Here is a 12,618-nt window from a genome sequence, read left to right as displayed (position 1 = left end):
TTAATATTATTTTTTTCAATTTCAGATAGGAATGGTTGTTTTGGTTTGTAGAAAAAAAAATGAGGTCCATGTGAATTTTAAATTTCGTATGAAATTGCTGATATGACAATGACATTTTTTTTAATATTATAATGACATATTGACATAGTACAATAAAGCATTTCAATTTTCTTTCTATAATAAATTAATAATCAACCAAACACTTAAATCATTAAATCGGACCCTCCTATCGACAGTGCTGTTTTGTCTTAGTGCAGTGCACAGAGTATAATATCAAAACAGGGCTATATATGGTTCGTGGGCTGTGTGAAGCCGAAAGTGCTATGTTAAAATATTTACCCCCACACAGAGCAGTAGAGAGCACACAATGCCAAAAGCGAAATCAAAAGCACCCCTTGTCGCCGTATCGGACACGCGCATGAAGGGATCCGGCGACGACACTTTCTCCCTGTCTCTCTTCTCCAGTTGCAGTGCACTACTGGAGAAGTTGATGAGCCACCGTCACGGCTGGCTGTTCAACGAACCAGTAGATGTGAAGAAGCTCCGATTGAAAGACTACTACGCCGTTATACGACACCCCATGGACCTAGGCACTGTCAAATGCCGTGTCCACAAAGGTCGGTACAACTCCCCTCTTCAGTTTGCTGATGACGTCAGGCTTACCTTTCGCAATGCCATGACTTACAACCGCAAAGGTGGTTTCTTGCTTCAAAAACCATTATCATTCTTTATTGGGTGAAAATGCATGGTTGTTTTTAATGCATGTTTGTTTGTTTTTTGCAATTTTTTGGTGGTATTGGGTTTTTAATTGTTTCTTGCTTCAAAAATTATGAAGAATTTCATGTATACCCCCTCAAAAACTTGGAAATTACGTATTGGGTGAAAATGCATGTTTGTTTATTTGCATTTTTTTTGGGTATATGGGTTTTAGTTAGATTTAGATAGGAATTTCATGTGTTCTTATTCTTTATTTGCATGCTTCAAAAATTATGGGGAATTTCATGTATACCCCTCAAAAACTTGGAAATTGCATATTACCTCTCTAAAATTCATAATATCATATTTACCTTTCTAAACTTCAAAAACTCACAATTTTACCCATTTTAATGTCTTTTCAATTAGAACTCATTTAAGAAGAGTAAATATGATATTATGAAATTTTAGAGGGGGGGAATACGTAACTTTTATGTTGTTGAGGGTATACAAGAAATTCCCCCTAAAAATTGTTATTCTTTATTGGGAAAGTTAGAATTTTATTAAAAAGGAATTATTGTGCAAATGCATGTTTGTTTGAAAATTTGCAATTTTTTGGGGTAAATATTTAACAGAGGAGATTTGGCTTTGTACAGCGCACGGATTATAGTTTCAAATTATCACTGCATTTTGTTTGTGCGCTGCTTGAAGCCTAAACTGCTCTGTTAACATTTTCACCCGTTTTTGTGGGGTATGTGGGTTTTAAGTTGTTGAGGGGCAATTAACCATGAGTGAGTTAGATTTAGTTGGGATATAAATTGTTTCTATAAAATCAAAATACAACTCAAGTTTTATGAACAAAAATATAACAAACAACTTTTACTGTTTCAGCTGTTGAGTGATAATATCAAAACCCTGAAACCAGCAAAGATGGTGATTTACATTGTTATGTCTGGTACAAATCATGTAACAAATCTGAACGGGTCTCTGAAAAAAAAATATTGTCTGAAAAAAGTATGAAAAATAATGCAAAAATGTTTCCTCCTAATAAAAATGACGGCCTATGTGAAATTTTTGGAAAGGTTTTGGCAGAATGGTTATACCAAAAATACTAATGGACCAAAATGAAATTATAAAGAAACTTTACAGTGAGGCACAAAACAAACTAATTAAAGCAAATTTTTACAAAATTTCATATGTTTTAAGATTTGATTATGTCTTTGTTTCATTAGATGAAACTGCATATGCAATGGCAGAGGAGTTGTTGGGAATTTTCGAGTCCGAGTGGCCTTCAATTGAGGCCCAATTCAATGATGGTAAGACTGAGAAGGAGATTGATTCTGTGAAAAAACAGGGATTTAGTTGTAAAGTTGAAGTTATTGAAGAAGAATGGGAGACAAAACCAAGCAAGATAGCAAGGAAGGTGAGTTCTTATAATATGTTAATATTTCTTGTTAAATTCTATTTTCCATTTTCCTTTTTCAGAGATCTCTGAGAAATTGTTGATAAGATATATTTTCAAGTGTATTCTCCCAAACCCTTAAATTCAAAATCCCTTTCCTAAATAAAGTGAGTAGTGACCCTGTATTTTCTGAGTTCATTTTGGATTTTGGTACTGGTAAACAGACAATAATTCTTGTTAAATTAAACAATTTTGTCATAAGACGAGAGAAAATAAAAAGCAAATCGGGGTGGCATTAGAATGAAGCGCAATGCAATAGGAATTAAAATGATATTACTGGTGACTAATCTTTTATCGTCTTATTATCTTAATGCCCTTTTTTTCACCAAAATGACAGTCTGCTTGTGTGTGTGTGTGTGTGTGTGCTTTGTCTGTATAGATAGATATATATCTGCGAAAAAGTTTGGTAACTTATTGACAGATAGAAATCTTGAGTGGGGACAGGAATGAATTGTGTATTAGTGAGTTCAGTTCCTCTGGTACCGGGTAGGAGCTTGTGCGTCGACTTTCTGGCAGCACGGATTCTACCAGTAAAACCATATAAAAGAAAGCTTCTTAAAATAGGTGTATTCCTTCATACAAAACAGAAAAGACAACCTAAAATGTACGATTTTTGGTTGAAAAGATGTTCGATTTTTTTGTGTAGGATATAAAAGAATGTTAGTTCAAGATATAGGATTTGGCTACAAAATGAATTGTTTTGGTTATTGCTTTTATAATATAGCAATCATTTATACCATCAAAATGAATTCCTTTTGCTAATGATAGATTAAGATCTCGTCATTCAAATTATTCTTTATTTCCATCCAAAGAAGCTCTCAGCCTTACTTTGAACTTTCCTTTTCCCTTTTGAGATGTTTCTGTCAAGAGGAACTTTTGTTTTTCTTTTGGTTTTAATTTAACAGAACTTGGAATTTTGAGCCACTTCTAAGGGCCCAAAATAAACTAAAAAAAATGCAGGGCAGCCTATTTAGGAACAGGAATTTTAGTTTTGTCATTTGAGAATTTGGTTTTGAATTTTTCAAATTTTGGGTTTTTAGTCACAAACATAAAACATTCCCTTGCAAATAAAGCTTAGGAAATAAAGAGTTTTATTCCCTTGTAAGAAAAACTTGTGTTTTTTATATTTTTATTTATGTCATTTTTTAGTGAGTTTATTTATGTTTTCCTTCTATTGGTGAAACTTTGTTCATAATTTTTTTTGGAAATTGGAAATGTTTTATAAATTTTCTTCATAATACATCAAATGTTAAATAGTGATTTTTTTATAAATTTTGACTAACTTGGAGCAAAATTATTTTTCCCCATGTAGACATTGAACATTCCTTATTAGTTGTTTTGCATATATTATTTGATTATATGCATTAAAGATCACAAATAATATTAAAGTAATAACGTGTATGTATTTAATTTGCAGATGTGACTGGAAAGTGATTTGAAGCTTGGAATCTTGCCTTGTCAATGTTGCAGTTTAATTTATCTAACAAGTTTAATTTTAAATTTAATCTCATCTTTTGTCTTGCAGATGAAATTTTTGTTGCGAAGATTTGTCAGTAAAAAGGTGTTTTATTTTATTTTGCTGTGTTATTTGACCTTTAGATGACTGTTTGATTAATGGATCTATCCTGGTCAATGTTTTTTTTTATTTTTTTTAGATATCTTCATCAAAATGTTTTAGTTGTTCTTCTGAGGAAAAATTGAATTCAAAAATTCTAAAAGAGAATTTTGTAATACCTGGAAAGGTGTCATTTAACCCGAATTTTTATGTATAGAAATTATATAAAACTAATATAAGATAATAAAAAATTTAGTCTCATAGATAGAATCGGAAAATAAATATCGGTCTTTTTAGGCAATTCTAAACGAACTGAAAAAAAAAAAAAAAAAAAAAATCTAGATTGTATCACTCAATCTAATTTTTATATTAATAGAAAATAAAATATCAAAATCGGGGTAGGATTTTCTGAAATCTCGAAATATAGAAAGAATGTGATGGTTTATCCCATCTAGCAACCATCACGTCTACCTAATTCTGACCATAATCACACAAAGTTGCTAATTTATAAAAAAAAAAAAATGAAGTCGCTAATTTAGAAAAAAAAAAAAAAAAATTGAACGGGATAGTCCATCCTATCTAGTATTTTTTTTTTTTTTTTGGGTTTCGTTTTCTATTGTTCTTATGTAATTGTGTAAATTTGTTATTTGAGCAAAACTGTCAATAATAACTATTTAAATAATATAAATTTAATTCAAGCATAATCGACCTACTCAGTTTATTTACGAGGCTCACACAAAAATTCAAATTAAAAACAAATCAAAACCTGATTTAACTCATATCAAAATCAGTCTGATATTTGATTAAATTCAAATCCGTATGATCTAATTCATATAATCATTAAAAATTCAAGAGCATACTAAATATAAAATTAGTTAGTCTGATAAAATCTGATTTTTTTTTATCTAAATTAAAAATAATATAATCTGACAGACTTAAACCTAAATTTTTGTATTTAAGTCTATGGTTGGGACACCGTGTGCGGCCATTTTTATTAATAACCCAAAATAAAAACATTTTTACCAAAATAACCTGAAATTTTTTTTTTTTTTAAATCTGACCAGACCGCCAGGACTGCCGGCGGTCCGGTTCCATACCAGACCGCCAGGGACCTGGGCGGTCCACTATGGACCAGACCGCCAGTGATCCTGGCGGTCCACTATGCATCAATCACCCCCCCGAACCGCCCCCCCCCCCCCTTTGTCTTCTGTCTCTGTGTAGCGCACCAGACCAGACGAAAAAAAAAAAAACCCGATCTGCGCCAGCGCCGCCCAGCTCCGCCGCCCGCCGCCAGCTCCGTCCAGGTGACCTCTCTCTCTTCTGCCTCTCTCTCTCCCTCTCTCTCTCTTCTGCCTCTCTCTCTCTCCCTCTCTCTCTCTCTTGCTGCCTCTCTCTCCCTCTCTCTCTCTAAGCCATTTTGACTCTTTTTGCCCCTCTCTCTCTCGTAGTGGTGTCTTCGTGGTGCATTGACTGTGATTTGGTGATTTCGGGAATTTTTGGAGGCAAAGCTAAGGATCTCGAAACCGACCGCAACCCGCTGACTCGTTTTGTGTTCAAGTTATATCAGGTAATTATCTAAATGAAAACTCGTTATGAATTGGTTGTTCCGAATTGCTTGTGACCTTGCCGGGTTGTTGATTTTCCCGGAAGGCGACCCGATTAGGGTTTAGGGTTAGGCTTGGACATTATTAAAAAAATTTAGGGTTAGGCTTGATGGTTAAAAATTTAGGGTTTGGATTTATGGTCAAATTTCTCGAATTGCTTGGATTGTGATTTATTGATAAAAATTTAAAGTTAGGGTTTAAGGATACAAATTGAGGGTTAAGATGGTTGAATTTCTCGAATTGTTGGTATTTTGGGTTATAAAATTTAGGATTCGGGGTTATGGTTAAAAATTGAGGGTTAGGGTTGATTAGGAATTATAAGTCGTAACTCTATTTAATTGTATGTTTATGGAAGCTTGTCCTAGTTATTAAATATATAAACCAGTCTCGTCATTATTGCTAATAAAATAAAATAATATAAAATAGTGTAGAAATCAATTAATAATAATAATAATAATAATAATAATAATAATAATAGTAATATTTAATTAATTTTTTAAATAAAAATTATCATATATTATTTTCTGATTTATTGAATTTAATTCATATACATTTTATCAAATACAATACGAATAGAGTAAGCGCGCACGGATAAAATAATTTCATTGTCATTCTGTTGTTAATGTACATTATTCTAACGGTCCATTTTTAAATTTAAACAATTGCAAGGCCGGAAAGTAGTCAATTGCAAAGTTCCTATCAAGTTTAATTTATGCTTATTTTTTCCAAAGACAAGAATCTGATCATATAGAAATGAAATTGTACGATTAAATATTAATTATCAGAGTCATGTTCTAACGGTAAAAAAGTTGAATACTACGTACTGCATTAGGTTCAGCTAATCAGCTACGGCGCCATATAATAAATGGATTGGGATTTGTTCAAAAAGTTTTGGACAAATTTGATTCAAAGTTGAACTTAGATCGTCTGATCTGCAATGAGATTCGTACTGAATTAGTCGTTGGTTACTGTACAGTTAGTATTTAATTACGCACATAATTAGCCTTCCTAATCAATTGCTGTCACTTGAAACCCTAGTTATAATGGCACCCAAAGTTGGAAAAAATAGAGGAAGAACTGAAACCGAACGCGAAGCAAAAAGAGCACTCATTAATAATTTTTGGACGGCTGAAGCCTACGCGATGCGGAATTTGGAAAGATTGTTTTCACCCAAAAATAATGAAGAATTTCTGAGCACTCTTGATCCATCAATTAGAAAAATGCTGATGGAAGGCTGGGTGGACAGGGTCCCTCCACCTGGATGGGGACAGTGCTGCTTATGTGAGCTGAAGGGAGATATGGTGGATATGTTCTTCTGTTATAAATGTGGCAAAGCTGTTCATCCCAATTGCATGGACCTGCATGCAGATCTGCTGAATGACGCTCGTCTCACTACGTGGGAATGTCCTGCGTGCGTCCGTCGGGGTGAGGAAAAAAAGGGAGCAAGCTCCTCGTCTCGTAAGGCTTAGACCCCAATTGTATGTTGTTGTAGTATTTTATGTTTTAACTGTAACGGTTTGTATAATTGCTATTTGAACTGGTTGTTGCTGTATTAATTTTATGTTACCTTATTCTATGGACTCGACGGTACTGTATTATTTAGTAATGTATATGGATTTTATGAATTTTAAATTCCTGGTATTTTGGTTGAACATGGGCTGCATTATTTTTGAATATGCTAGAAATAAGTGTATGTGTATGTGTATATTATACATATAGTTCACCAAACAAATAAAAAAAAAAAAAATCAAAGTTATAAAAATTTACGACATGACTTCGTAAATATATCAAATATTTTATCTTTTGGCATACACATACACATATACATAATATTTTATTTTTTGAACTGTTTAATTTTTTTTTTAAATGTAGTATGCCTAAATCTAGACGGTGGGGACTACGGCCTACGCCTGGAGCGGGTCCGGGTGGAGCGGGCCCGTCGTCTGATGAGGATGTGGCTGGAGATGGAGCAGGATTTGAGCATCCGACTGGAGCGGGTCAGTCGTCTGAGGCCGAGCCTAGTTATCGCTGCCACGATCCTGACACCTTCAGTCCTCTTCTGTGGACCCATCATGTTAAGCACCGTGTCTCATTGGCATCTCTTGAGGTACGTGATTATTATGCGTAATGTACATATTACTAAAAAAATAACACGATTTGAGTCTCATAAATTTATAATAAATACAGGACGATGGCTTACTTACGGTGAGGCACCGCAGGTCTGAGATTCCGTTTGTTCCCCATCCGCTGATGACCCAATGCCTCTTGCAGCTTGGGTTGTATCAGATTGCCATGATGCCACAGAGTAATATCAATCCGTATCTGATGCACGGTCTAGCGGAGAGATGGCGACCTGAGACGCATACATTTCATCTCCCGCCTGGGGAGATGACAGTCACCCTCGGTGATGTGAGCGCATTGTGGGGATTGCCTATCGATGGCGAGCCCATAGGTGGCGTCTCAGACCATCCAGACCTGCAGAGGATGATACCGGAGTTGTTAGGGTGTCATCCGAATCAGCTACAGAAGAAGTTCAACAAGAAGAAGGGGGAGGAGGAAGAGGCCCGGTCTTCTGCTTATTGTATTTCTCTGAGATCACTCCGGGCTCACTTCTTCCAGAATCAGAATCAGATATTCCCCGAGACAGACGATGTTGAGGCGGTCAGGAGGTACCATTACGTTCTTCAATATTGTTAATATCGTTCATATTCGTAATCTCAATAATTTCAATGTTTTATATTGATTGTTTCATGTTGCAGGTATATTAGGGCTTTTGTGCTGGATCTGTGCGGTGCCGTCATGTTCGTGGACTCTAGCGGTGATTCGGTCCCGATTATGTTTCTCTCATTGCTGAGGGACCTTGATAAGCCTAAGAGGTGGAACTGGGGTGGAGCCGTTCTCGCCCACTTATACAGATCGCTGTGTCACGCTTGTTTGGTAAGTCTGTACTAATTTTGTTGTTACTTTAAAGTTGAAAATTCATACGGAGTTCTTATTTACAGTTAAAATTTCAGGTGAAGAACAAGCAGATTCAAGGGCCACTTCTTCTACTCCAGCATTGGTCGTGGTCACATCTGCCCATATGTCGGCCAGATATACCACATCCACCTCCCCGTTGGAGAGTTCCAGACCCAGACAGATGCCCCGCATATGCTGCTATATGGGGCAGGGATCACGACTACCAGGAGACGGGCAAGGGGGTTTCTTATGTCCGGGGTCAGCTCCAGATGCTCCGACATTGTAACATCGATTGGTTCCCGTATCGTGCATTTTATCGTAGCGGTCTTCTGAGCCGGTTGACATTGGAGCAGAGACCACTCTGGTTTTATCAGGGACCGTTAGTTTGTTACTGGATAGTGGAGTACCATTATCCCGATCGGGTGTCCCGACAGTTCGGCTTGGATGCCTTCATCCCGGAGTACCCGCTGATTGGTCAGGATGAGACGGACAGGTTCCACAAGTAAGTACTATCGTCAAAGGAACAAATATCGTTATCACTTTACTATTGTCATTTTAATTTCGTTTCTGGACTTTCTAATTAATTGTACTTGCAGAACGACTCACTGCAAGCCCAAAGTCGACTGGAGGCAGCGTTTCAGCTTGGAGTACGACTGGGCTGGACATCCGGAGCAGCACTTATGGAGTCCGCCATCTCCTGAGTCAGTGCCTGTAGGTCCCGGACGTTTGAGATATGAGGTCTGGTACCAGAGACACGGCATGCCGTCAGTCTACCTTACAGGCCATTACGGCGACACCCTTCGACGTAGACTGATGGAGGATTCATCTAGGAGTTTCTTGCCTTGGGGTCCGATCCATGCTCGTGCGGTAAGTACAACTGAAATATACTTTAATTAAAAATTGCAAGTTTTAATTACTTATTGTTGTCATAATCATGATGATATGTTGTGTGCAGTTACTGGCAGCTGTGAGAGGGGTTGGACACAGTTTGGTCTGCATGGCGAGGGATGCTTGGCGAGCCATAGGATGCCAAATGCTCGAGCACACGGCACCAGTCGTGGAGGTAGGCGGTTGGGAAGGCCGCCTCATTGGCATGATGCGCGATGCTGGAGAGAACATCAATTGGCGGGAGGCGATCAAGACTACCAGGCGAAATCCGGATGAGCCACCAGTCCCTATCTACGCCTCCGAGATGCCGCCACCTCCTGCAGGTGATTACAATTTAATATTACAAGTAGGACACACATAATCATTTCATTTTCCTCGAATTCTCGGTTCTAATTAAGTTAACTTTCAATTATGCAGCTGATGACTCAGGTTGGGCATTCCACGAGTGGATTCTGAATACCCAAGGATGGGACGCTTACTACAATAAATATGGAGTTCCGGTGGAGATTGGCCCGGTATGTCAGCTTTCTACATTCTATAGCAGAGTTTTTTTTGTATATATTAGATCTGACCTTATTTAAATTTAGGATGGAGTACCTGCTCGGCAAGACCCCCTCGGTTTTAGCACGAACGACCTTCCCTGTGAGGATACAGATGACGAGGTGATTGCCTCTTCGAGACCGAGATACAGAGATACGATGCAGCACGACTATGAGTCTGGTGGGAGTGCATCTCAGACCACAGATGGATTTGTATCTGCATTATTTGGCGCACCGCCTCCTGCCACCTATGCACCTAGCTGGGCTGAGGATCCATGGGAGATGCGTACGCAGACCACCGATTCCAGATCAGTCATTCCATTTGATCCATGGGGAGCCGATACGGGTACGCCGTACATGTATACACAGGGCCCGGGGGAGGTTGACCTCACTGGTGATGAGAGTCAGGGTGGAGAGGAGGACTTAGGAGATATGAGTCCTCACTCCCAGCAGATACCGAGGCGTGTGCAGCCGGACAGGGAGCTCAAAGGCAAAGCAGCTGCTAGGTTCAGTCCCTCGGGGAAGAAGCATAAGAGATGATTGCAGTTTTTAATGATGTTTTTATTATGATTGCAGTTTTTTATGATGTATTTTGGACTGTAGTATTATTATGATTGCAGTTTTATTTTATGTTGATCCATGGTTTTTATGTTTTTTCTACTTTACATCGAAACGGTCTTATGAAACTACAACATATCTGTTTCGTCAAATTATAAGTAATCAAGTGTTAAAACTAAGCAATTTCATCGAAACGGTCTTATACCTGTAGCAATCGCCTCAAAATCGCCCAAAAATATGTGCATTATCAAATCAAATTACATCAAACTTATAAAGAGTTATGACACCACTTATAATTATAGTCTACCATAGTCTAACAAGTGAAGTTCACGAATACAAAATCAGCTGCTACGGACCAGACCGCTGGTATCCCTGGCGGTCCACTAGCTGTCCTACAAAATCAGCATTTTCTCTCTCCAACACACACTACAAAGAAGGAGAAAGAGAGCGCAGACGATTGTTTCGGCGATTTCAGACGATTTTCTCCACTACTAAATCCGCAGGTATTTTTTTTTATTTTATAATTAGTCTATGTTTACTGTACAATTAGTCTATGTTTGTGGTTCTGTTCAACAGGATGGACAATAGCGAAAGATGTACTCATGCTACCAAATGTCACTGTGATGCAATACTTCTTTTGAAAAGAGTTGGTGTCAAATGTCCCATTGAAAATCCACCCCTTTCAGACGATGACTTTGTGGAAAATCCATATGGATATGGTATGAAAAAAAATTCGGCGAGCACATCGTCGGGTGTCACCAATCAGAAGCCGGCGGCTAAGAATACGGCTGTTAAGAATTCGGCTGCTACGAAGTCAGTTAGTAAGAAGCCGACTGCTAAGAAATAGGATTTTAAATTCGTCAATTTGGTTTTTTCGTTGTGAGATGTTTCTTGATGTATTTTATCATCTTGTCAGACAATTTATCAGTTATCTCTGAATTAATTATTGAATATGCTAGATAATATAACTGTAGTTCGGAAGTAGTCTAACATAGTCTAACAAGTAAAGTCCACGAATACAATTAAAGTTCAATGATACAACTGAAGTTCACCAATATTCATAAGTTAGTTCAAACCAAACAAAATAAGTTCTCCCAAGCAAAATAATAAGTTCATCTTTCACGACGTCGGAATAGACCCAATAGACGGGAAGATTTTCTGGTGCCAGCTGCAGGTGCAGCAGTACTTGTAGACCCTTGGCTACTAGATGATTGGGTCGCAGGAGGTGGTTGTCTTCTACCAGTTGCTTCAGCAACAACTCTCGCATTTTCTCTTTCATTGTGTTCGTTTATGGCATCTGAACATAACAACAGAGTTCAGTTATCAATATAATAAAAACATAAATTAATTCTGAAAAATGCTACCTACCTGCCCTGCGCCTGTCAGAAACGGAACGGCGAGCCTGATTTCCCGATGGCCTCCTACCACCCATCTCGTCCATGGTCATTATAGCACGTTTGTGTCTCCTCCTCCCCTTCCTTATCCATCCTTCTGAAGGGAGTATTCTATCACCGACATACGCAGGCCACTCATGCTGGTTGGGATAAGAATGGAAAGATCCACCCCAAGTAGAAGCAAGGTAATCGGTACGATACATGTCGGCGACATAGTGATCCTCGCAGAAGTTTCTCACTCGGCATACCGCCATCACGTGACTACAAGGTATTCCAGCTAGTTGGGGTCCTTGGCATGTACAGGTCACCTCTCTTGCCTCTCCGAATTGCACTACGTACTTGAAAGCCCTCTTCACAAACTCCATAGTGCCATCTGGTCTACGGCTAGAAGGAACGTACTCATTTGGATTGTGCACTTCGAATTCTGTACCGTCATTACCCATCGGGATCACGGTCATAGTTGCACCTTTATTCCTGTGTTTTTTTAGTTTCTCCTCCACCCTTGTTGAAAATGACTGGTTCATCCTTATTAATTCTGCGGCCTTAGCACGCCGTTCCTGAAACCATGTATTTAACTTGTAGAAAGTGTCTTCTACAACTGCAGCCACAGGCAACGTCCGGCTCTCCTTGAAGACTGCATTCAGCGATTCAGAGCCGTTGGTGGTCATAATTCCCCAACGGTAACCTCCATCACGTGCTTGAAATATTTTCTCGTATGCTGGTGGCTCTTGGACATCTCTGGGGTTATTTTTGCCCACCTTCATTAAGTACAGATTTGCTTTCGGCATATACTACATATAAATAAGGAAATAAAATAATATAAGTAAACAATTAAAATAAAAATATGTTAACAAAGTACAATAAGACATGTAAACAATCAACAAACACATACCTTTGCAAATTCTCTACTCATCTCTTCCACCCTTCTTGGCTTCTTCTTTTTGCAATTACGTCTGAATGTTTCTAG

General features: G+C 38.0%; 2 protein-coding genes across 3 annotated transcripts; one reads left to right on the top strand and one right to left on the bottom strand.

The window, feature by feature from the left end:
- Positions 1-264: 264 nt before the first annotated feature.
- On the top strand, positions 265-3,770 carry LOC144548650 (transcription factor GTE4-like). Of its 2 annotated transcripts, XM_078297368.1 has the most exons (3): positions 348-695; positions 1,926-2,116; positions 3,573-3,770. In XM_078297368.1, exons 1-3 carry the CDS (start codon positions 368-370, stop codon positions 3,576-3,578), a joined length of 525 nt encoding a protein of 174 aa, XP_078153494.1. In that variant the 5' UTR covers positions 348-367; the 3' UTR covers positions 3,579-3,770. The 2 variants fall into 2 exon arrangements, with proteins under 2 accessions (XP_078153493.1, XP_078153494.1); XM_078297367.1 differs by lacking the exon at positions 3,573-3,770 and having other exon boundaries at positions 265-695; positions 1,926-2,234.
- A 7,490-nt stretch (positions 3,771-11,260) lies between these two features.
- Positions 11,261-11,985, bottom strand: LOC144548275 (uncharacterized). The gene is made up of 2 exons (XM_078296960.1): positions 11,626-11,985; positions 11,261-11,554 (listed from the first exon to the last, which is right to left on the bottom strand). Exons 1-2 carry the CDS (start codon positions 11,903-11,905, stop codon positions 11,370-11,372), a joined length of 465 nt encoding a protein of 154 aa, XP_078153086.1. The 5' UTR covers positions 11,906-11,985; the 3' UTR covers positions 11,261-11,369.
- Positions 11,986-12,618: the final 633 nt, after the last annotated feature.

Source organism: Carex rostrata, chromosome 33 (assembly GCF_964058835.1).
Source record: "Carex rostrata chromosome 33, lpCarRost1.2, whole genome shotgun sequence".
NCBI lineage: Eukaryota > Viridiplantae > Streptophyta > Magnoliopsida > Poales > Cyperaceae > Carex > Carex rostrata.
The sequence above is the reverse complement of the archived record's forward strand: the minus strand, read 5'-3'. Positions and strand labels throughout refer to the sequence as shown.

Bases quoted from the DNA above. Each gene is read 5' to 3' on its own strand.
- LOC144548275 (XM_078296960.1), bottom strand. From the start codon at position 11,905: ATGGCGGTATGCCGAGTGAGAAACTTCTGCGAGGATCACTATGTCGCC. The intron at 11,555-11,625 runs GTAGGTAGCATT...TGTTATGTTCAG, and splicing joins TTCTGACAGGCGCAGGGCAG to ATGCCATAAACGAACACAAT.
- LOC144548650 (XM_078297367.1), top strand. From the start codon at position 368: ATGCCAAAAGCGAAATCAAAAGCACCCCTTGTCGCCGTATCGGACACG. The intron at 696-1,925 runs GTGGTTTCTTGC...TTGTTTCATTAG, and splicing joins CATGACTTACAACCGCAAAG to ATGAAACTGCATATGCAATG.